Source organism: Siphateles boraxobius, unplaced genomic scaffold, assembly GCF_051911475.1.
Source record: "Siphateles boraxobius isolate OS27281-9 unplaced genomic scaffold, OSU_SipBor_1 13, whole genome shotgun sequence".
Lineage (NCBI taxonomy): Eukaryota > Metazoa > Chordata > Actinopteri > Cypriniformes > Leuciscidae > Siphateles > Siphateles boraxobius.
Genome location: NW_027508733.1, coordinates 19716265 through 19742571, shown reverse-complemented (window position 1 = coordinate 19742571; position 26307 = coordinate 19716265). Strand labels below are relative to the sequence as shown.

At 39.7% G+C, this 26307-nt stretch overlaps 1 protein-coding gene across 1 annotated transcript; it reads left to right on the top strand.

The window, feature by feature from the left end:
• The first annotated feature begins 18927 nt into the window (after nt 1–18927).
• On the top strand, nt 18928–24044 carry LOC143735962 (interferon-induced protein 44-like). Its single transcript, XM_077226390.1, has 9 exons — nt 18928–19076; nt 20166–20823; nt 20987–21047; nt 21125–21320; nt 21427–21579; nt 21655–21826; nt 21968–22068; nt 22275–23241; nt 23810–24044. Exons 2-8 carry the CDS (start codon nt 20166–20168, stop codon nt 22443–22445), a joined length of 1512 nt encoding a protein of 503 aa, XP_077082505.1. The 5' UTR covers nt 18928–19076; the 3' UTR covers nt 22446–23241; nt 23810–24044.
• The last annotated feature ends 2263 nt before the right edge of the window (nt 24045–26307 follow it).

Genomic DNA, 26307 nt, shown 5'->3' with positions numbered 1-26307 from the left:
TTAAGTAAAGTGAAAGGCATCTATATATAATACTTAGGAGTAGGGATGGGGCCGATCCGATCCAGTATCGGTATCGGCTCCGATACTGCCATTTTTGCCGGATCGGGTATCGGTCAGACGAGGCCGATCTAAATCCGATATTGTGTGTTTACTATTGTGTTAATGTTAAGCCCCACAAAAGCATTATAAAGCACCACTAAGTGTTCGTGCACTATATTATAAGTGTTCTGAAGCCATTCTATAGTACAATGTGAGATAGAAATGAATATTTAAGTAATTAAATTCAAGATCACATAAACTTTTCCCTCCGCTGCGGCTGTCAATCATTCTCCATTCAGCATTCAACAGCGCGGCGCGTTCGGTTATGACAGTCAACTCGATGAAACTCTCCAAGATGATTCAATGTTACTATTATTATACTTGATCTGTAGATAAAGCTCTATGGTTTCGTATAAAATGACTATCTTGCTGGACTTGCTGTACCTTAATCATGTTACTTTTTACCGTGTGTCTGTTAGATCACAACACTGGAGAGCATTTAAAACTGTTAAAAGAAAAGGCTGAATAAACTATTGCGTAGATAGATACTGTATAATACACTACGCATCAATATGTCTTTCCTTTGTGCTTGGAACTTTTCAATGCGGACTCGAAGCGGTGCGCGCTGTGAGTCTGTGTTGCTTCAAGCGCATCATTCTGCGCTTGGGATGCGCATAAGCACTTTGTGCCGCACTGTATTGGAGTCTTTCATAATCATATCATAATACTTTTGCGCAATGAAAGATTATTAAATGGGCAACATATTCATAGACAGTATATTTTGATTTACAGGATAACAAAAGTAGATATCCATAAATCCCTCTGTAATTATTTCTCCATCTAATATGTGAACACAATGAAAAAATAATTTTGAACCTAATGAGAGAAAATGTTTTTGCCTGCCGTGTCTAGATCGCCTTAAGAGGATTTAGCATTTCCAATTTATGCATTAAATTATTATTAGTATGACTGTATTATTATTATTGTTGTTGTTATTATTATTAGGGAAGGCCTACTTTTATTGTTAAATTGATAGGCTATTATTATTAATTTGCCACGCAATAATTTAACTGCGCATCACCGCATAGACACGCTGGGAGGATAATAATATTATATAGAAGCTTGCTTGGGCTGAAAATTATCTAAAAACATTTAACGTTAGATCGATTATACAATGAATTATAGGCCTATAATTAAAGTTATTAACAGCCTATAAATAGTATGTCCGAACATTGCAATAATCAGTCATCAATGGAAATTAAAAAACCCTTTAGGCTATTTCACAAACAGCTTGTTTAACAAATTAATAAAAGAGGCACATCGCAGTGGCTTAGAAGACGTGGGTAACGTTATTATGGTTTATCCATTTTGCAACACGAACTGGAGGTAAGCAACAGTAATTTGCAGGTAGTTTGATAGCTAACATATCGACATATCACATATATGTCCCACTCTACAGTCGGTATAATACAGTGAGAATTGATATGATACTGACGTCGAACTAGTTTAATGTATTTGGACGTGGGAAGTCATTAATTTGTTATTGTTGCAGTCACCACTGGTAAGGGGTAGGCTAACGTTATACGATTTTGCAGCTAACACACAATGGACACGATATTCAGCAATTTTGGAGAATAATAAGCAAATATCACCGATTCAGCCTTAAAGCATATGTTCACATTAGTTGTGGATGTTTAAAATAGCCTATAAGTTACTACCAGCTAACCGCCTGCTACTACCCAGCTTATCTGACACGTCTCAGGTTGTCAGAATGTCAGTGTAAACGTTTGTAAACTTTTATTTTTAATATAATTATGTAACAGACTAATATGACATCAACACCAGTTTACTTTTATAATGTACTTACTAAATTATACGTGTATAATGCACTTACCAATTAGCAGAGACGGTGCAGCCTGCAGTCTTCCACTCTTGTCAGCGGGTTTATGTGGGGTGGCGCCCGCGCGTCCGGTCTGCGCAGCTCGCGCGGATCCGATCCGGTCCACAACCGCGAGGCGGACTCTATTCAGTTGTGGCGCGTATCGTCTGCGCAGCTTGCGCGGATCTGGTCCAAACCCGCCAGGCGGACTCAATTCAGTTGTGGCGCGTATGGTCTGCCCCGGTTCGGCGCCGCACCCGCCGGACGGACTGTCACAGTCGAAGCTACAGACAAGTCTGGCGCAGAGTTGGTGCAGATCTGCATATTGAGTGCGACTGCTGCGCGAATCTACTGATTCGAAAACGGACCTGGCACAGATGTAAATGCTGTCTGGGGTGCGTTGTTAAACTCACCCTTGATGAACGCGCTAAACCTTTGCGCAGAGGGCACTTTGTAATCAGATTGCGAGGATTTTTTATACATCAAAAACCAGTTGGAGGGCCAGATAAAAATGATCTATGGGAGCCATTTGACTCGCCCTGAATATATAATGAAATAATTTTTTTTGGGGTCGTGCTGACCCGAGACGTCAAATTTCAACGCTGCAGGGTTCCAGACAGAATCGTGCTGTTGCACGATTCACGAAAGATGCATCCAATTGGAATGCATTAGTTTAAAAAACGTGCTGGAGTTACGAAAATAACGGCAGAAAGAATCGTGCTGTTGCACGAAAGATGCACCCAATTGAAATGCATTAGTTTAAAAAACGTGCTGGAGTTACGAAAATAAGAATTAACGTGGCCCTGCCACGAATCGTGATACAGAATCGTGCACGAAATGTGCTCAAACTGTCCACACAAAGCCACACACACACACACTCAATCTCACCTGGTAAAAACATTTTAAATGTTATACATTGGGAAGAATAAAATTAATGGTAATAGTAATGTTATTAAGACAAAGAAGTTTTAAATTTTGAGTAGAAACCTTGATATTCAATCTCTTCCAATTCAAATAGTGTGTTAATTGTTAAAATAACTAAATAACTGCTTTCAGTTTGTTTAACTGTCATAAGAGATAAAAAAAAACAATGCTACTGAGATTCAGATGTGCAAATAAATTTGTGTAAAATACATATAGACTTTTTTCTGAATATAGACCCTGTGTGTGTTGTTGCTGGTTCCTAGAAGGACATTTTGATGAACTTTGTCACAGCACAAGGTATTGATATTCAAGGAAGGACATAAGCTCATTGAAAATAAATAAAGTGTTCTAACTTAACTTCAAATGCTGTGTGTTGTCACTGGTTTTAGAAGAACAATTTTGTATTTGTGTTATTCATAAAACTACAGCATAACACGTGTTATTGAAAGCAACAGGGATGTGCACAGGGGGGTTGCTCAGGTTGCCCGGGCAACTGCCCATATGACCTTCTCGACTCCGGTTGCCCTTCCGAGAAAAAAATTATAAAATCGTACAATGGCTGCAGAATTTCACATAGGCCTAGATAAAATTGTTATTTATTTTTTTTAAATCGCAAAGCCTCATTCACTTCCATTCGTGCACCGAAAGTGAAAGTCAGTAAGGGAAGGGCAAACTGTTTACGTGGCTGCAGCGCTGCACGTGCGTAAGACCCCACAAATTACTTAAGGCCCCGCCTCCATCTCGTGTCATAGCGTGTCAATTAATGTGTACAACATCCATGACAAAATGAAGCGAAACTATCCTTCTGGTCACGAAAAGATGTAGAAGAAAAAACCCATGAGAGTGAATTGCGGGAACAACAATCAGGTAAACTTCTCTCCTCTCTAAGTTTGATGTCAGCAAAGTTTGATGTTTTTCGGTCTTGCTAACCTAGCTGGGCAGGCAGTGCATCTCTTGCATCACTTTGTGCCTGACAAAAGTGAGAGTAAAATAAAAAAATGTATTACGTTTGTTTTTGATAAACGACAAAGTGCAACGGTGTTTGTTTACTGCAGCTCGGAAAACATAACCGCGTCGCGTGTGTTATCGTGCGTTCATATGCGCGTGCACGAAATGAAACTCGCATTTTTCAAGCAGAAATATGTGGAGACCAGACATACTGTACAATACATGCACGTGAATGATGGCACTCCCAATCAAAGTCACATTTATAAAACAAGAAACTGATGATCTAGTCTCAGTGTAGTTAAAAACTCTAAACAACTGCACTAATTATGCAAGATAGAAAGCAATGTATTGACAATTTGACATTGATTGACTATTGATTTATAGGCTATATTGAATTTAAAATGTTGATTAGCTGGACATACTGGTCAATATGGATGCACATCCCTCAGTAAATAATAACCATAAATCAAGAATTGCTTCAACATGCATAATAATAAATAAATAAAAATCATACTGATGCCGAAAATACCCAGGCTGTAGAGAGAACCAAAGTTAATCCCAAAAGCCAAAGCTCAGGGTTATAATTTATTATTTTCTTCTTATTTATGTTTACGTTAATATTCACTTATGTCAACATTCTATAGAAAATACTCTATTCAAAAAATATTGTTTGTTTGAACCTCATTCTGTTCTATATTGTTGTACTTATTCTTTGACTGTTTTGTTTCAAGGAGGGAGAATTGTATTGGGAGCACTGAAGTGTCAGGTGTGATTGTGTGGCAATGGCAAATGGTTTACATAGCTCACGGCGTCACAGGTCAGGTAGAGGGCCCCTTTTGCTTAGGTCCTTAGTTCAGGATCGGCCCTGGGTTTAGCAGTCGATTCTGTTCCCTACCGGAATTCCTGTTCCCTTTACGCAATCATACCTCAAATCATGCGTAGTTGCCCGTAGCCTACTGTTGTGAACTTCTTCTTCTCAAGTGTAGAAAAGATAGAGTTGCAGACCAGGAGATTGTTGAGGTATAAGTTCTTTATTTCGTCGCTGTAGTCATCTCAATCAAGTCTAACTAAGGCAGTATACATTTAGTTCATATACCCTTTCAGGAGGAGGAGTTACATAAAGGTGGAAACAAAAGCATGCAAATGAGGCATCTGGGTTAAGGATGTGCCCTAGACTGAGAGTGTTACCAATCCTAATCCAATCAGCATAACAGTGTAATGTAAATATCCTAATCCAATCAGCCAGACTCTTCACCGATACCTTCACATTATCTTAATGGCCAGGCAGTGCATAAAGACAAAAGGTGATAGTCTCAGTGCTCTGACCAATTTAACTTACAATAGAGAGCTGGACAGACAGGAACAGGCAGGTTTGTGACATCATTTACCTTAGATACAAAATTCACACTAATAAACTTTCTCAGTTTCTATGCTATTGTATTGGAAGCTCAATTATACATTTAAAATAAAATTTGTAATCCTACAGTTCCCCCTTTGAGAGTTCTAAATAACTCTCACAAAATACAAATTTAAAGACTTAAAAGTTCATTCTTGTAACTTGTGATCGTTACAGGCACATAATGCGTGTTCTATGTTTGCTTTTCTGCAATTGCATGCTGACACAGAAACAAACATGCAAATTTAGGGTCCGTGAAGTTCTTAAGGGTAATAGTCTTTTCTGTTTGGAACTGTCATTTCTTTGTGAGGGGCGTGAGTCATTTGTTGAATGAAACACTTGATACTGTGGACGCATAGATAGTACGCTATTAGAAGAAATAACAGCAGAATTGCTATTTCCTTTATCCACAGCCAGGGTTTCCCAATCAAGTTTCCGAACCATGAAAAATTTACTTCAGTCATCTGGTGTAATTTTGCTGAAAGATCAAGAATGTCTTGTTGGATTTTGTTCAAGTTCTCTGTTGGATCCATTAAAACCCGGTGCAGCACTCAGGTCCGATGATGGTGCAGGCTCCTTCCGTTGCTAGAATGTAATCTAAGGCCACTCTGTTCTGTAAGATCATTATCTTGTGCGAAGCGAGAGTGTCTGTGATGTTACTGGTACGACAATCTTGATCATGTTGATGGATGACTGAAGGTTTCGTATGTGAGTCTCTGCGTTGTGTATTTTTTTCTTTTTCTTTTCTTTATCCTTTTGTGATAGTTGGCTCGGAAGAGGGTCAAGTTGTTTCTTGAGGTTTTCTTGTGGCTTCATACGCAGATGACGAGGTCAGTGCGTATGGGTCTCGGGAAGTCATCAGTGGTATCTGCACAGAGTAAGAAAGAAAACAAAAGACAGGAGAGCAGTATTTGTTCAAACACTAGGGTTGTAAACTTCCGAGTCTGCTAAGCAGTAGAGCAGTATTTGTTCAAACACTAGGGTTGTAAACTTTTTCTGGGTCTGCTATTGTCGTTCCATCTCTCCCTATTTCTTAATTCCTTTGACACCTAAAGAACAGTGAGGTAAGGATGGACTAGGATAGGGCCTATGAGGGAAGTCTTCACCCCAGGGTTAACCCCCGAAGCCTATTGCATTCGGTTCTTCCCGGGGCTCCTCACTGGTTCTGTGTCCTAACCTATCCCTGTTGGTGGGGGAACAACCTTACAGTGTGTACAATGAGTCCAGGTTTTCCTTCCCTGACACAATACTGCAGCGGCTGTAATCAACATCACTTGATGTGGCCCATGCCACTTTGGTTCTAATGGCTTATTTCTGAATGACTTTATCATGACCCATTGACCTGGGATGATTGTGTGTCCCCCTTCTGGTGAAGTCTGCCAACATGACTCAACTCTCCCTCTGGCACTCTGTACCGCCTTTGTTAGGTTTTCACAGTAAGCAATCAGGGCATCTGAGGTAATGTGTACATCAGCATTTCTAAGATCAATCACACCTGGCATCTGCATGGGGCGTCCAGTAATAATCTCATGAGGGCTCAGTCCTACTGTTCTGTTAGGTGATGCTCTCATACTACACAGTACTGCTGGCAACGCTTCTACCCATGGTACTCCTTCCTGATGCATTTTGCTTAGCCTGATTTTGATTGTTCTGTTTGCACGTTCAACCTGTCCTGATGCTTGTGGCCTATAGGGGCAGTGGAGGTTCCACTTAATCTGCAACATTCTAGACACTTCCTTGACTACCTGTCCTGTGAAGTGTGTACCTTGATCTGAGTCAATCCAATCTGGTAATCCCCATCTGGGAATGAAATCAGTGACAAGACATTTAGCAGTATGTGCAGCTGTAGCACGCCCTGTTGGATAAGCTTCTACCCATCTTGAGAACTTGTCTATTACTACCAAAACATCAGTTTTTCCCTTACAACGAGGCAATGATATGTAATCAACTTGCAGGGGACGAAATGGTCCTGGTGGAGCTGGGGTATGTGCTGCTGGTGTAGTGGCTGCTGGTATATCATTATTTTTCTGACATGTAACACACCTCTTGGCTGTTTCTGTGGCTACATTTCTGAATTTTGGATTCCACCACTGATTTGAGAACCTGTGATTCATCGTTGCTGGACCACTGTGACCTAAACTGTGTATTTGTTGAGCCAAATATGGCAGCAGTGATTCGGGAGCGACATACTTTCCCCCTTTGGTCCAGCAACCAGATGAATCCACTGTGGCTCCTTTGTCTAACCATGTCCATGCTTCATACAGAGGAACGTCTTTGTACAGATCAATTATTGATTCAGGAGGCATAATTGTCTTCTGTGCTGCACTACCTGAACACACTTGTACAGTTGCATAGAAACAAGCCTGTTTAGCTGCCATATCAGCAAGAGCATTACCTTTAGCTTCCGTAGTATTAGTTGTGAGATGTGCTTTCACTTTGATCACTGCTAATTTCTTTGGAAGTTTCATGGAAAACATTAGATCTTTCACTAATTCAGCATGCTTAATGGGGGATCCAGCAGAAGTTAGAAACTGTCTGGTTTGCCAAATGACACCAAAATCATGAATTACCCCAAAAGCATATCTGGAATCTGTGTAGATATTAGCAACTGATCCTGAAGCTAGCGTGCATGCTCTTGTTAGGGCTACTAGTTCTGCAGCTTGAGCTGAAAAATGATCTGGAAGACGTCCTGAAGCTAACACTTCCGTGGTGGACGTTACTGCATAACCTGCTCGTCTGTTACCTTCAATTACTTGAGCTGAACCGTCAACAAACAACTCAAATTCTGAATTCTCTGTGGGAGTTTCTTTTATTTCACTCATAGGTGTATATGTAAGCGTAACACAATCGTGTGTCATTTCTCCTTCATCCTCTAACAAAACTTCAGTCATAGCAGACATCATACATGAGGACGGATTCGTGACAGGTGCACGCTGTAAGACAATATTCGGGGCTGTGAGAGTTGCTAACCAATTTCCCCAGCGAGAGGAAGTGACAGAAGTGACTTTTGCTTGATTCATTAATGCGGACACTGCGTGCGGACATCTTACGTTTACAGACTGTCCTAACACCATTCCTGATGAAGCCTGAAGCGCTAGATGCACTGCCTGTACTGCTCTGAGGCATGGGCCCATACCTTGAGCTACTATGTCAAGTTTACCAGAATAGTAATGAATTGGGCGTAAACTGCCCCCATGATCTTGCATTAGACATGCAGTCATGAAGCTTAAATGTTCATGGACATAAAGCACAAATGGTCTATCAGTTTGGGCAATTCCTAATGCTGGTGCTTGACATAGTGCTCTCTTCAAATCATTGAACGCTTTGAGGTGACATTCTTCCATACAAACAGTATCAGAATCTTTACCATGGCCTTTCAACAAGTCATAGAGCGGCTGTGCAATTGAGGCATAGTCTTCAATCCAAGGTCTACAGTAACCTGCTGTTCCTAAAAATGATCGGAGTGTTTTAATGGTAGTAGGCGGGGGTATGGCTTTGACTGAAGCCGCTCGATCCTGTGTAATGGATCTATTTCCTGCACCAATTGTTTGACCCAGAAATGTGACTTGCTTTTTAGCAATTTGAGCTTTGTGAAAGCTGCATTTGTGTCCTTTCTTATGCAAATAGTCCAACAATGATGCCAATTCAGTTTGATGTACCTCGTGATCTGTTGAGGAAATCAAAATATCATCGACATATTGGATCATAGTGGACTGTTTTACCGGACATTCTGGGTCACACAAATCACGTCTGACAGCCTGATGGTATATGGTTGGGGAGTTTTGAAATCCCTGTGGCAAACGTGTCCACTGGTATTGCTCATAGTCAACTGTGAAAGCTAACCATGGCTGGCTGTCAGAGTGCAACGGTACAGAAAAGAATCCATTAGACATATCAATTACTGAAAAAATCTTACTCTCTAATGGTATGCCATTACAAATTGTGGAAGGATCTGCCACTAGAGGGGTGATTTTATCAATATTTTTATTGGCTACTCTGTAGTCTATTGTAAGTCTCCATGTCCCATTGGATTTCTTGATGGGCCAAATGGGTGAGTTACAGGGACTGTTGGTTTTAACTAGCACTCCTTGCGTCAGCAACTTTTCTACAATAGGTTTGATCCCCTGTATAGCTTCCTTATTGATCGGATATTGTTTGGTGACCGGAGGTGGAGTCCCCGTCAATTTTATTGGTTCTACACCTGTCAACAAACCACAATCATCCTTGTCTTTAGCCCAAATTGGATGATTCTGTAAGAAAGCATACTCTGGAGGGATTACATTATTGGTAGAAACTTGTGCTGAGGAAATTTGAATGCTAGCAGATTCTGAGGACACGTCTAAAGTTAGATGTATTTGTCTCAGGAGATCCATGCCTAAAATTGCACCTGTATTTAATGGAGCACATAACAATTTTGTAGTCAGAGTTTTTGGGCCAAATTGTACATCTATGGGCGGGGTTTCATACAAATCGGAATCTTCACCTATTACGCCAGTTAAAGAAAATTTGGTTTTCTTGTACGGAATGTCTAAACCTTTAGCCAATTTTGTAGGAATTATGGTAATTTCTGCACCTGTATCAAGCAAAAAATCAATTTCTTTCTCTTGTATGCTACCTTTCACAAAAATTCTTGTGTCATTATGATGTATTACAAGGGTAAGGTAGCTACTCACAGCCCCAACAATTAGTTTTTTTCCTGGTCTTTTTGTGCTCTTAAAAGAGCCTGAACAAGCTGTCCTAAAGTTTCAGTGGACACTTGCGGAACTGCTTCCGGGTTGTAAGCAGGCTGAGAAGGAGCAGAATTATGCATAGCATTTCTTTTTGTATCTTGCAATTTCTTCCTACACTCTTTCTCCCAATGTCCTAATCTTCCACAATAGTGGCAGCTCCCTTCTTTTTTAGACCACCTGTTTTCTTGTTTTGCTGTGCTAAATGTAGCTGCTGCTGCTACTCTCACTTTGGTTTTAACATCAGCATCTCTTTCCCATGCAGCTAACCTGTCAACGTTACTTCTGAGAGTTCTGTTAGACCAAGTTAGATCTAGGAATGGCAAAGCTCTTCTGTATTCGGCTACAAGGCCATCTGACCAGATACGAATTAGTGGTCCTTTGTCATCGAGCACACTTTCGGAATCATCCACTATTCCACTGTAAGTTATGGCTGACTGACAAAACCGTTCAGTATATTCATTTACCGTTTCTTCTTTCTTTTGTACACAGCTAGTAACTCTAGACCAGTCTATTTTGGGTCCTAAGATAGTCTTTAGGATTTTCAAAACACCTTCTCTCATATCGCCTCTACTGGCATGTTGTAGTTCAGAAGTCACTGCAGATTCAAAACTGTTGAATTCAGAATCAGTTAAAATTTGTGACATTAACTGTGTGACTTCTGTTAACGACATGTCATATAGACGAATTTTGCCTATGAATGCCCTTCTAAATTCAGAAAACTGTTTACGTGGTGAGGGTAAACTCTCAGAGAGTCGTTCTATATCCTTAGGTCCAAGGGCTTTTGCGACAGTTTGTATTCGGACTACAGAAGGGTGGGTAGAAACACTTTCATTTTCCTCAATTCCCTGTGTTTTTTTTCTAGCTCCACACACATAAACTGAATTAACAGGCTTATCAGTGACTGATTGGACGGCTACATCTGTTTCAAAGAACGTTCGTAAATCAGGGTAAATGTTATCAGGCTGACTTACTTCTTCCCCATCAGTTTTTTCTGCATCTTTGTTGCGGTTCAATTTCTTGGTTAAAGAGGAAACTTTAGCCCGGAGCTCATTAATCTGTTTCTCTAGCTCTGAGTTGCGTTTAGACTGTTCTGTAGCTAGTGCTAAACCAAATTCTCTATGGCAACATATTATGCCTTTTCACATTGTTCTTGCGAATACTTGCTCCTAGTACTTTTTTACACTCATCTACCGACCAAGTTTTGTCTGGATGAATCTCATATTTCTGCGTTAGTTCTTTTCTAACTTTCTCAGTGACTATTAGGTTCATTTGTTCTCCTAACAGTGTTTTAAATTCACTATCTGACCACAAAGGAGTCGCAAGACCAAATTTTTCAGTTGTTGGAACCAGCCTAGCATTCGTTCTAACCATTTTGTGGATTTCTTTATCACACAATCAAAAACACTAAAACTTCTCTGATCAAAAGAGTCTACACTTATGTCACAGATCAAACTGTTGATAAACCTTCCTTGTTACCAACACATCACATTTAACTTCCCTGCCAGAAACAGAGGATGAAACACAAAATATTAGCACGTTACGCTAATCTTCCCTGAAAGAAACGGAAAGGATCTTTCACCTTCCTAACTTTTTAGAGGATAAAACAAAATTACTAGCATGTATTGCTAACTCTTCCCTGCCTGAAACAGAGGATCAAACTTTCCTCTCTAAAAGAAAAAACTTTTAAAAGGGTAACCAAAATAAATAGCCTGTAAGACTACCTCTTCTCTGCTTGCACAGAGGCTAACAATATTTTAACTTGAATGCTAAAATCTTCCCTGTCTGCACAGAGGATACCAACAACTTCCCTGACTATTCAGAGGATCAAACTCTCTTCTCTAAAAGAAATTTTTTAGAGGGTAACACCACAAGGTAACAAACAACAAAACAAATAATTAGCAAAATAATACTAATCTTCCCTGCCTGACACAGAGGATATCTTTTTAACATGTGATGTTAAAAACGTCCCTGCCTGAACAGAGGATATATTTTCATCTTTAAAAGACAACTTCTAAAGGATAACTTTGGGTAATCAAACACTACAGCTGTCTGATAACTCTTTCTCTGACGGCACAGAGGATAATTTTTACTGGTTTTTCAACGGTTCTTTGAATGGAGTGAAACTCACCAAATTATTGTTGTATGGAAAAAATTCCGTCTGGAAACTCAGTCAGAGATCTTTGTTGAGCTTGGTTCTGGAACTCAGTTAGCTTTGTTGAGATCTTTGTTGAGATTCAGTTCTGGAACACAGTCAGCTTTGTTGAGATCTTTGTTGAGATTCAGTTCGCGAACTCAGGCAGCTTTGTTGAGATCTTTCTGGATTCAAAAGATTCAGTCTGGAACTGGAAAGTCAGATCTTTGTTGAGATCTTTGAGCTTTGAAGTTTCAAAAGTTCATTCTTTGTTGAGTTTCAGTTTCTCCATCCGGGTCACAGGGCACCATCTGTTGTGAACTTCTTCTTCTCAAGTGTAGAAAAGATAGAGTTGCAGACCAGGAGATTGTTGAGGTATAAGTTCTTTATTTCGTCGCTGTAGTCATCTCAATCAAGTCTAACTAAGGCAGTATACATTTAGTTCATATACCCTTTCAGGAGGAGGAGTTACATAAAGGTGGAAACAAAAGCATGCAAATGAGGCATCTGGGTTAAGGATGTGCCCTAGACTGAGAGTGTTACCAATCCTAATCCAATCAGCATAACAGTGTAATGTAAATATCCTAATCCAATCAGCCAGACTCTTCACCGATACCTTCACATTATCTTAATGGCCAGGCAGTGCATAAAGACAAAAGGTGATAGTCTCAGTGCTCTGACCAATTTAACTTACAATAGAGAGCTGGACAGACAGGAACAGGCAGGTTTGTGACATCATTTACCTTAGATACAAAATTCACACTAATAAACTTTCTCAGTTTCTATGCTATTGTATTGGAAGCTCAATTATACATTTAAAATAAAATTTGTAATCCTACACTACCATCAGAACTGAATACGAGCAAGAAGCACAACTGAATGTACAGGAAGCCCTTTTTTCAGGTCAGAGCAACTGCCCCTCATAATTCCTGTGCACGTCCCTGGAAAGCAACTATTGGGAGAAATCTTGCAACGCCTCCTCATAAAGAGTGTGCTGTACTACTGCCCCCCAGAGGAACATGTTGCAGTTGTTTTGACCGAGTTTGATATTCAAATTTTAAATTAATTCTTTAAAAATTCTTACAGGTATTTTTTCTCATTTGTAATCCAGGATAAAGGACACCCCGAACACCCAAGCAACCGCCTAGCAACCACCCAGAACACCCTAGCAACCACTCAGAATACCCTAGCAACCGCCTAGCAACACCCTAGCAACCACCCAGAATACCCAAGCAACTAACTAGAACACCATAGCAACCACCCAGAACACCCTAGCAACCGCCTAGCAACCACCCAGAAAACTCTAGCAACGCCCTAGCAACTAACTGAACAACATGAATAAGCCATATCTCAGCACCAGAACATCGTGCAGACATGTTTGTTGGCTCGTATGCAATCATGTACCACACTCTAGCAACCGAGTGGTGAGTTTTTCCACTGTAAGCACCACTCACATTTTCTTCAGGAAATGTACATATTCATCATCACTGCCCATTGTAGTCCCTGTGCTACCAAGGATATTCCATTTGCACCCACAACACTCTAGACTCTCTTTGTATCTGTTCACTTATCTTCCATTAAATGTTTTTGTGCACTTGCAAGTGAATCTCGTGTTTTGTAACCTGACATAACGAACTGACCAGGATGGATTCAGCAAGTGAAAGTCAGAGGAGAAATTTTCTAACGAACAACAATGCTCGTATGGTGCAACAGGAGGAACAGATAATGGCAACGGGTCGTGCGGTGCAAGCTTTGGTGGCACAGGTGTCTGAGGTAACTACCCAGCTCCGGCAGCTTGGAACTGAGACAGCCGGAGCACCCACTGTGCCAACCCCACCGTCTGTTTCCCTTCCCACTGAACGGATGGATCTTCGAGTTGAGCCCCGTCTTCCACCTCCTGCTCCTTATGCCGGTGAGCCTCAATTATGTCAAGCTTTTGTGTACGGAGCGATCTAAGGTGGTGCTGAAGATCACCTTGTTAACGGAACGTACTGCTCGTTGGGGAACGGCGGTGTGGGTTAATAAACATCCTTGCTGCGACTTGTTCCAGTCCTTCGCCGACGAACTGAAAAGGGTGTTTGTTAGAGCAGTTTCAGGTCGAGAGGCTGCCCGGGAGCTGGCGGATTTACAACAGGGCAATCGGTCAGTGGCCGATTCCTCTATTGATTTTCGCACTCTGGCGGCGGAAACCAAATGGAACGAGGAGGCTCAGTGGGATAATTTCCTGCATGGGTTGGCTGACCGTATCCAAAGGGAGATATTGGGTTTGGACTTGCCTACTAATCTAGATGGTTTGATCGAGCTGGCGATTTGTGAGGACAGTCGTCTGCGGCACCGTGATCAGCGCACACGTCAATCTCCTTTTTCTGAAGTGGATTTTTCCAGTGTTCCAGCCCCACTCAAAATCCAGAACCCATGTAGGTGGGCAGAACCCGGCTGACCAGGGAGGAGAGGGATCGTCTAAGAAACAATGGACTCTGTCTGTCCATTTCACAGCTCAATATTCCTGTGGTCATGCTTTCCTCTACCATAGCCGTCCATGCACTCAGCCGTCAAGCTATGCCTTCAATCACCCGGTTTACTGGCCCTATCCATTTCATCACGTTCGGTAACCACTCTAAAGAAATCAAACTCCTATTGATTGATTCTCCGCTGACCCCTGTGGTTCTTGGTCACCCTTGGTTGTCTCGTCATAATCCTCACATTAACTGGCAACAGAACACTATTTATTCCTGGAGCAGTTATTGTCATGCGTCTTGTTTGGTGTCTGCTTGTTCATCTGTCTCTTGTTCTGTGTTGCAGGAGGAATCTGTAGACCTGTCTAACATGCCCAAAGAGTAGCTGGACCTGAAGGAGGTGTTTAGTAAGTCTCAAGCTACTTCTCTTCCTCTGCATCGTCCTTATGACTGTGCTATAGATCTATTGCCAGGTACTTCTTTGCCTAAGGGCAGGGTATATTCGCTTTCTGTTCCAGAAAGGGAGGCTATGGAGAAATATATTTCTGATTCTCTTGCAGCCAAGATCATCCGCCCTTCTTCCTCCCCTGCTGGTGCGGGTTTCTTATTTGTGGGTAAGAAGGATGGTTATCTGCGACCTTGCATCGACTATCGGGTGTTGAATAAAAATCACGACAAAGAATACTTAAATCCTTTGCCGCTGATTTCTTCAGCTTTCTATCGGTTGCAGGGGGCTTCCTTTTCAACAAAGTTGGATCTCCGTAACGCTTATCATTTGGTACGCATCAGGAAGGGAGATGAGTGGAAGACTGCATTTAATAGCCCCAGAGGGCATTTTGAATATCTGGTCATGCCGTTTGGGCTGTCCAATGCTCCCGCGGTCTTCCGGGCACTCGTCAATGACGTGCTGAGAGACATGGTCGATCAGTTCATTTATGTTTACCTGGATGACATATTGATTTTTTCTTCGTCTCTCCAGGAGCACGTCCAGCATGTCAGACGAGTGCTTCAGAGGCTGCTTGAGAATGGGCTTTTTGTCAAGGTGGAGAAATGCGTTTTTCATGCAGTCTATTCCTTTTTTGGGGTTCATCATGTCAGCCGAGGGGGTTTGCATGGACCCCGAAAAGATTCAGGCTGTGGTTGATTGGCCAACCCCAGATTCTCGCAAGACCCTGCAGAGGTTTCTGGGTTTTGCCAATTTCTACCGACGTTTCATTCATAATTTCAGCCAGCTGGTCGCCCCTTTTGACTGCCTTGACCTCCTCCAGGGTGACGTTCAGGTGGTCTGGTGCAGCTGAAGCTGCATTTTCTAATCTAAAAAGTCGCTTTGTTTCAGCTCCCATTCTGGTGACGCCTGATCCCTCACGTCAGTTTGTTGTGGAGGTCGACGCGTCAGAGGTGGGGGTCGGTGCGGTACTTTCCCAGCGCTCCCTTGCGGACGATAAGATGCACCTTGCGCGTTTTATTCCCATCGTTTGTCACCTGCAGAACTATGAATGTTTTATGAATGAATGTTTATGAATGTTTTATTTTTATATAACCTAACCTTGTGTTTGTATATTTATAATTTACTTATATTTCTTTTTTATATGTGAAGTCTTTTTTTTGCTTATTCTATTATACTGAGCTTTGTCCTCCCAAAAAAATGGACTTAAAAGATACAAGAAGCCTAAATGTTTTTTTTTTTTTTTTTAGAAAATTCAAGAAATTATCCATTTAAAAAATGAAGTTTAAACAAAAATGAAATTATTAATAAACAAGTGTTTTCTAAATTAGTGTCGGCTGCAAACATATCTCCACACATCTCCACTGTAAAGTGGATGTGCCTTTAGAGAGAGATGCACCTTTCATTCGGATTACATAATCAGACGGTATTTGCTTTCGATTCGAATTTGTTTGTTTAAAAGTGGACATTTCAAGCTTTATATAGGTAGACTATATTTTGTTTCAGTTCATTTATGAACTCCGGAGATCATGAAAGTGCGCCTGATTGTTTTCTTTTATTTTACAAAAGCACAACGTTTTCTTGTTATTGTGAGTTTACACAAATAAAAGTAGTTGCGAATGATGTATTATTCTTTTCTGTATGACCAGAAATTATACAGTATTTTAAGTTGTTTCCACTGTTGATAGGAAAATGCAAATGTTTAAGCCGGCGCCTCTGTGCCATGCAGCAAGCGCACTCTACAATCCACACAAACACTTGGATATGAGTCAAAATCGTATTTATTTCTGATAATCTTAGCCCTGTATTATTATTGTCTAACCTGTATTATGACTGACATTTGACGAATTGCTTTGTTCCTTTTTTGGATAAAAGCGTCTTCTAAATATGTAGCCTAAATGTAATAATAATAATGATTCAGTTCACTGAAGACAGTGATATGTTAATCATAAAATAATTTATGAATTTATTTTTTATATAACCTAACCTTGCCTGTGTTATATTTCTTTTTTATATGTGAAGTCTTTTTTTGCTTATTCTATTATATTGAGCTTTTTCCTCCCCCCAAAAAATTGACTTTGAAGATACAAGTAAATGTCGTTTTATAGAAAATTCAAGAAATGATCCATTTAAAAAAATGAAGTTTAAACACAATGCAATGCATCCCGCACCTAAACAGGTGGCCTGGTTGAATCATCCGGCACAGACTGGGGGAGGGGCCACAATACCGTGAGTACAGTTTACAAACCCGTTGGAACGGATTGCGAAAGCGTGGGCACAGATTGCGAAAACTGAAGGCACGGTATACAAATCTGAGAGCGCGGATCAGGAACTTGTGGGTACTGTTTATTAAAACGTGGGCACGATTTGTTAAACCGAGGGAACAGTTTAAGAATTCGTGAGTACAGTTTATAAACTGAGGGGACGGATTGCACAACCGTTGAATATAAAAGAAAAAGTTGAATATAAAAAAGTGCTGTTCAAATGTTACTCCCGCTCGTCATCGGTAGCTGTCACAGTTGCTAAGCGACAAAAACAGTCGTCCGTCATTTTTCTTAATAAAAATGCTGTCGTCACCGGAGCGCAATGACTTATGGGGTAGGATAGGCCGCTAAGGATCCATTTATGTGTACATCCTTTCCAAGGGGGTAATCCATCAGCCGGAAACTGAAGCGTCCCTTGGGGGTTTTCCGTCACTCCAACATGAACAGGTGTTGTGCCAAATGTTGACCCCCGCCAAATTATTACCCCCCTAGCATTGGTAGGTTTAGGATTAGTTGTGGGGGAGGGGTTAGGATTAGGGCTGGGGTTAGGCAATCAGGTTCTGACTTCAACGAGGGGGTTAATAATTTGGCAGGGGGTCGAAATTCGGCACAACATCGGCACTAATAAAAATTCTACTCTAATTCTCATTTGGCAGATTCTATACAAACTTTGTAGTACTTCTATTGATATATCTAGCCTAGTTTCTGATTTTCCATTCAATATACTTGTAAATGCAGAATTTTAATCTGAACAGATTAGGCTACTATGTTGTAGTTTGGATTTCTTCTACCCACTGTAAGGCTATCTGAATAGTGACCATCCATTTGCGATATACCGATTTTGTTAGAAGTCCTTTTGCAGATTTATATGAGGAATATACATTGGAGCGGCTGTACACCCATGTTCTATTCCATCTGTATAATTTGCAAAAAATTTAAGTATTCAGTATTTAAATACTGCTGCACTATTATCTCTTTTGGAACATATTTCTGTTTTTCATTTATTTGCTTTTAAAGTTTTTGCAGATCAACTGTTGGCATAGAGAAGAGCCAAGGTGGATAGACCGGCAGAGCCGCTGTGGGGCTAATGTTGATATTACTGATGCCTATTTGTTGAGCCTGCTTGCCTACTGTCCAGCCAAAGCTATTCAGATCTTCTCATATTCCCAGCAATTTCCCAATATTTTTTTGACTGGCTGATTTGTAAAATGACCTTTAACACAATAACAAATATACAATTTTTAGCTGAATTTCACGAATGTCAAGTGGCATTTCACCCATTTCTACAGGAGAGGATCTAAAAGCTCCACAACATATTCTAAGAGCTTGGTTTTGTATCACCTCTATCTAGTAAGCAGTGAGGTTGATGTTGAGCCATGTATTATTCTACAATAATCAATTGATGACCTAATTAATGCACAGTAGATCATTTTAAGAGAATGCCTTATTACTTCTATTTCTTTCTATTTCGGACAGAGCATATTTGAATACACATAATTTCATTAAAGCATGCAAAAACGAGTGTTGTATATACAAATTATATAATAAATTAATATAGATAGATAGATAGATAGATAGATAGATAGATAGATAGATAGATAGATAGATAGATAGATAGATAGATAGATAGATAGATAGATAGATAAACTATGTGGTTACTGCCCAAAGATAATGTCTGCTGTTGTTAAGTATGTTAACAGTATGTTAAGTAGCCTAGGACAGGCCAGTGAAAGGGGAAAGGAAAGGAAAAGGCAGATTAGTGTTTTATAGGAGGAGCTCTAGCCTACATGCTTTTTTTCATGCTGGTGTATGATCTTGTATGAAGAGCATTTCAGTGTTTGATGCACAAAGATACAGCTAAAAGGTAAGCCTCATAGACGATAGCCTGTCATAAATCATGAATATCAAAAATTGTAATGTTCTATAGGCTAATCTAAAACGTACGTCTAATTAATGCTATCGTTTTTAAACACGAAAGTAGTTTCTCAGATCTAAATAATTCTTTAACTTTGGTACAGTGTCCTTAGTGCAACTAACCCTCTAATCCTACCCTAACCGTAAAGTAAATAGGCCTACATGTAGTTGCTTAATATTACTCCGTACTTAAACATATAATTACACTGTAACAATGACGCTTTAAAATAAAGTGTAACCTTAACTTTTAACAAACTGTTATTACATTGCAATGATTAAATAAAAATTATTTTGTCCATTCAGTCATTCTGTCACACTCTCACACCACTAAGACTCCTTATGTTTTGTCATCACCTGCCTTCCTCACTCATTTGTTGTCACGGACACTAATTACATTCAGCTGTAGCCTATATATGTTCAGTTCTGTTTGAGTTCAGTGTCCGGTGTCTTCACTGTTAAGTGTGTGTTGCTATCTGCTGGATCTCTAGTTAAATAAACCTTTGATTTGGATATTATGCCTTTCTCATCTGTCTGCCAGTGACATTCTTTGTCGAGCCGATTTCAGTTTCATTTCTAGTTAAACGGTCTAGTTTCTGACAGTGCGGCAGAAAGCTTATGCAAACACTGCTTACAATGATAAGGCTTGTTCATGTGGCTCCACCCTGAGCTCCATCTGCGATACCATATTAGAAAATTATGTTTACGTAAACATCTTGTGTTAGAAATGTATTCGTTTATGTGGACATGTGCATTAATTAAAAAATGGTTTACTGTTAGTCTGGGTTGACCGTTTTGTTAACTAAAGTGCGATAATTTCTATGAGTGTAAAAAACTGAATCCACAACTATAGAATTTTTTTTAAGGATTATCAATTCACCCAATAATGCTGGTTTCAATATGTATTCTTAAAGATAGCACTAAATGATTGACAAAACTAAAAAGGATTAATCAAAAAAAAAAAGGAAAACAAAATGAAATCTATGTTATACATAAAAGACCAGTAATTTCTATGGCATGTCTTTTTTGTCTTGTCTTAAAGATGAAAACACTGGGAAGTCTACGCTTGGACTCCCTCACTTCTGATTTAACGGAAGAGCAAAGAAATCTGCTCTGTGCCCTGCTGGGGAATGTTGAACTGACTCTTCTCTACAAAGCTTCTATTCATGGATATAATGCTTCTGCCTTCCATCAGCGATGTGACCGTCAGGGTCCCACTTTACTTGTAGCGTACAACAGATCAGGCTACATCTTTGGTGGATACACTAGTGTAGATTATACTCAAAGTGGACGAGAAATAACAGATGAGGAAGCTTTCCTATTCAATGTTCAAGGCAAGATCCCTGTGTGCATCAAAATTAACAGTGGATATAATGCACGTCTTGATGACGCTGGAGCACCCAACTTCGGCCAACAGTTGTACTTTTGCTACAACAACCAACCAGCTGTGTATCATCAAGGACAGAATTTATTTGGAGCGAGTCGTCAAGGACAGAATTTACTTGGAGCGAGTCATAAAAGACTGTTTTCATCTGGAGCGAGTCGTCAAGGACATCCTTTTACATTTGGAACGTATCATCAAGTACAGAGTTTATATGGTGAATTTGAAGCGAGGGGTAATCCATTCAATTTTAATCCTGCCACACTGTATGGGAACGACACTGATCTGAATGAATGTGAGGTGTACAAAGTGGAACAGAGTAAGTCAACTATCAGAATTTTTTTTATATAAATGTTTATTGTATTTGATATACACACACATAGTTGTGTAGAGTAAATTATAGAAATTCAGAGTCCAGTATCTTTAAATGTACTGCTGTTAATGTTATGGTGAAAGTAAGTTGTATAATAAAACTTCCTCAGAAAAAGATCCTCAGATCAGTGCCAAGATGAAGCCATGGAGAAATGTTCAGTGGACAGCAAAGTAAGTTTTCACTCAGTGATATTTTGCTGCTGATTTCATACAGAACTGTTATAATAAAGTTGTGATCTCTGTTGTAGACAAAGAGACGAGCTCATGGAATCGATCAGAGATTATAAACCCATGATGACGTCTGTGAGTCGGATCAGAATCCTAATGATCGGTCCTGTAGGTGCTGGAAAATCCAGTTTCTTCAACTCCATTAACTCCGTCTTCATGGGTCGCATGACCAGTAAAGCCATGTCAGGATCTGCAGGAACTAGTCTCACCACACAGGTACAGATTCAACAGGATTCTAGTGTTTCCTACAGAAATCTCTTCAGGTCGAGGAACAGCTCTTGATGACTTCAGATCTTGATGTGTTTCTCTTCTTGGTTGGTAGTTTCGCACATACCCAGTGAAAGACGGTCGTGAAGGAAAACCTTTGCCGTTTGTGTTGTGTGACACCATGGGACTCGAGGAGCAATCAGGTGCAGGACTGGATATTGATGACATCAGCAGCATTCTTCAAGGTCACGTAGCAGACCGCTATAAAGTAAGTGCACTGTTCTCCAGAATGAAGTATATATAAATAACAATGCTTATTTCATTCTAAATCCTCTTGATTCAGTTCAACCCCACAACACCATTTCAACCGGAAGAGCAAAAGGCTTCCAGACCTGCATCTCTACAGGAGAAGATCCACTGTGTGGTGTACGTGATCGACGCCACCAAAATCTCCCTCATGTCCAGCAAACTAGAGGAAAAACTCGCTGCCATACGCAGAAAAGTGAATACACTGGGTAAGTTAAGACATTTTTAGATAATTGTTATATCAAAGATTAATTGTAATCTAGTGACTAACATACTTGCGGTTTGTTGCATAATTCTTGTCTTATGTCAAATGTTCCAAGACTAACTAATGGTTATTTACACATTTTCAGGCATTCCCCAAATGGTTTTGATGACAAAAGTAGATGAAGCATGTCCTGATGTGGTGGAAGATCTTCAAAATATTTATATCTCTTCTTACATCAAGACGAAGGTGAGGCATGATCACCCGATCACATGGACTTTTCGTTCAGGACTCAGTGACTTGTTGTTCCTTCACATCAAGGCACAAAGTCACTCTCCATAGCCTTCAAATATTGTCGGTTTTGTGACAATTTGCTCATGCTCATCTTAGTCACTTTGGATAGCAATGCCTGCTAAATGTATAAATGTAAATGACATGTTGTTTTGTGTCTGCAGGTGCAGGAGGTGAGCTCTCGGTTGGGAGTGCCGGTGTCTTGTGTGTTACCGGTGAAGAACTACAGTCAGGAGCTGGAGCTGGAGCTCAACTGTGACGTCCTGATTCTCACTGCTCTACAGCAGATGCTCAACTTTTCAGACGACTATCTGGATGATGTTGGTCCTATTTAGGACAATCTTATAAAGTGCTACTAGTGGAGTTTTATCTCCCTTTGTAGCCGATTTAATATTATATTTGTGTTTAAACTTGTACTTATTATCGATGTAGGCTACATCTCTAGATCACCACAATAAGGCATCTTAAGATTAGTCATTAGTGTCCATTGTATTTCTTTAAGAATCTTACATAGGCCTACTCATTCAAGGTAATGATAGGAAGTGCAAACAAAGTTCTTATATCACTTAAGCATGTTGCATTATTGCTGTTGATTGTTATGATTTTGTGCCACAAATATGGTTTTGACTATAATGAATGTTAGTACTGCAAATTAAGAGAAATCTAGCCAACAACTGTGTAAGTTGAACTGTGTAAATTGAAAAATTCTATACACATTTTTCAACTGTGTATAGAAAAATATAATTAATAAAATATACTTTATATAATGATAAAATGATAGCCTATATTTTATCATTTTGGAACAACTGTGATAAAAGCATCTCTTGAAGGTCATGGATGACTTTGCATAATTACCTGCATGATAATTAAACAGGCATGATTATTTTAATACTTACTGACTTTGCTCCGTACTACGGAAATAGTACAAGGTAGTACACCGGGGAGCGCGGCTTGAATTAACTGTATCATATAAATGCCTCGTCCGTTTAGGGGAGTAGCATCTGCCTGCAAAAACGGAGGCTGCATTTTCAGGACCCCACTTCTAGGACCGCATTTCTAGGACCCTAGGTTTTTAGTGACAACGCCACCTACCGAATTAGAGGACCAGCGAAGATGGATGACATTCAGAGTGTGAGTATCAAATGCGAATCAATTTTTATTTTTAACTTTAAAAACAATTGTGATGCATTTCATTGGAAAGTTAACGTTGCTAATGTGCTGGTGATTTGCTAAACAGTCTTGAATGCATAGCCATCATATATTAGCCTCTAATGCTGGAAAATGAATTGTTAGCACATTCATTTAACGGAACTGTTGCATGATAAGCCTGTGTTGACTTATTTACAGCACAATAAACTGTAGCATGTTCGTTCTGAAAGCTTGTTAATTACTCATTGTTTTTCCATTTTCTCTCTCTCTATTATTTTTTTTTCTCAGTTCAGAGGGGCTTTATTGACATGAGTGTTTCTAGAACCTTTGTTCCCACAACATCAAAATCATTTTTTTTCCCAATTATTTGAACAGTATGCAATAATTGTATTATGAAAATTAATTGGTATGGAGATTGATATCATTATTTTTATCATTATCATTACTCTGTGGTAACTAAGATCTTTTAAATATGAAATTTAAAATTAGAGAGTAGAACATGTTCAACTAAATGTTCCTTATTTAATTCACGTCTCTTTCTCTCTCTTAGGAGTCAGTGATGATGTTGTCCATGTGTTTGTCCATCCATTGTAGTTTGTCTATGTGGTTCACGTCATGATCAAATTTGTTTTTGTGTGTGTTCTCAAGTTCAGTTGTTATATATTATTTTGTAAAATATTTTGTGTGTTCAATTTCAGTTGTTATATATTATTTTGTAAAATATGTTGTGTGTTCAAGTTCAGGTGTTATATATTATTTTGTAAAATACACAATCTTAAATCTTCCCCCAGAGTCATCCTTGTCTTCCCTCTGTACTTGAAAATGTGGTCCATCTAGTGACTGAAAAGACTATAACATGATTCCTTTGTTATTTTACTTGAGTTATTATAGTATGCTACTTAGACCCAATAATTTCTCAACATTCCTAGGAACCTGGTTTAATTGCAATAAAGAAAGTAGTATTTGGGTGTAATAAAACTTGGAGAAAAAAAACTCGAATGTAGTTAAAACTGGGTGGAAATACTGCCTTGGCTTGGTGGCACTTTTTTCGGTCCTCCAAAACTAGGGTCCTGGAAATGCGTTCCTGGGACTGCGGTTCTCCGACTCGGTAGGTGGCGCTGTCACAAAAAACTAGGGTCCTAGAAATGCGGTCCTAGAAGTGGGGTCCTGAAAATGCAGCCTCCGGGACGCGATATTTTTTTTCACAGGATGGTAGGGGAAGACTCATGAATATTCATTAGGGAACTCATGCCTGATTGGTCTGATGACCTACCCCCTAACCCCGCCCCTAAACCTACCCGTCACTGGGGGTCTGATGACCTACCCCTAACCCCGCCCCTAAACCTACCAGTCACTGGGGTTAAGACCAATCAGGGATGAGTTCCCTAATGAATATTCATGAGTCTTCCCCTACCATCCTGTGAAAAAAAATATCGCGTCCGGGACTGCAGACAGATAATATTGGTTTAGGGAGGTGCGCGCGAATGCAGCGGGCGAAGTCCACACCTCTGATGGGCAGGATACTTGTAGCGTTCTTCTGGCATATTGACAGTCAGGAAATAGCTTACATTTAAATGTTTATGTTGCACAAAGAAAAAGGTAGGTATCGTGGTCAAAATATCTTTAAGGTAGGCCTATTAAATATTGTATGTTCGCCTAATTATTCTATATTTTGAAAGTAGGCAATTTTATCGTAATCGTAAACAGTCGGTTTCACACGTGAATATGCAGTCTGTGACTGCGGTCAAGTGGGCCGCGCGTTGAAAATACACGGTCAAGCAAGCTGCACATTTTTTTTTAGTTTCGCTTCTAATCGTGCACTTACGGTATTATGGAGGACCAGGAGTGCCACTTAAAAATGAAATGAAGAACCAATATATAAATTTAATAATTCAAACATAAAAATCTATATAAATAAATCACTTTTAAATGGACAAATTAATAGACATTTTTAAAGTTGTTTATTTAATTCGTGTTTTTAAATGTATTGCAATTAAACCATAAAACAATAAATAGATAAAAACATTTTAAATGTATAAATAAATAGACACATTTAAAATTGTTTATTTAATTCATGTTTTTAAACGTAGATTAATAAAACAATAAAAATGTACTTTAAAGGCACATGTTAAATCGCTTTTTTTAAGCATTTGGTAAACCATTTCTCTATCTATTTGCCAAATGCTTTTCTTTGTCGGTTTGCCAAATGCTTTTCTTTATCCATTTGTCAATCGAGTTAAAAAATGGCATTGGACAGTACACACGTGGGAGCAACCAATCACCTTTCGCCTGTCTCCCACTTGTAAATGTAACACGCACTGTCATTGGACAGTTAGAGAGACCATACGTCATTAGCGGGAGTTTGAAGACGGGTTAGAGGCGAGCGACGCAAAAATAGCAGGTGAATCTGAATGTGTTTTCAGAGGGATTGCGGATGATTTGTTGTCTTTAGCTGATTTCTGCGGAAGAAATTCTCCTTTCGATTATCATTTTATATATCGAAGAGTTTCACAGTTGAGGGAAGACGTTGCAAACGCAGCGGATAATTGTGGTTGTACAATAAATGGAAGGATTTGGGTTATGTTTGATGAGGCAGCCGTCACGCTATTGTACTTCCAAGCATTCTTGAACAACACCAGTCGTTGGATGTACCAGCAGAAGAGACGGCAAGATGTATCGTGTGTCGCTAAGGACAGTCTGACGAAAACTTGCACATGATGGTTTGAGGTATGTAAAAGAAAATGTTGTATAATTTTTTCCTGAAAGAATGGCCTCCCATTGTCCCGTGCCAAGCCACCAGCGTTTGATCAAATTTTTTCAAGATTTTGATATCTACTTGGCGGCTTTTTCTTACCATTCAAAATGGTCTGGGTGGCTATTAAAACAATTTTTTGTGGTATGACAAACTCAGAACATTTTGACTTTACAGGGACTTTAAAGCACTCACATACAATCGAATTTTCCACCTTCACGTAACCAACTCAACTGTAGCAGTAACTTAACGTTAAATATCCAGCCTAATGTTTAGTTAAGACATGCTGAAACACA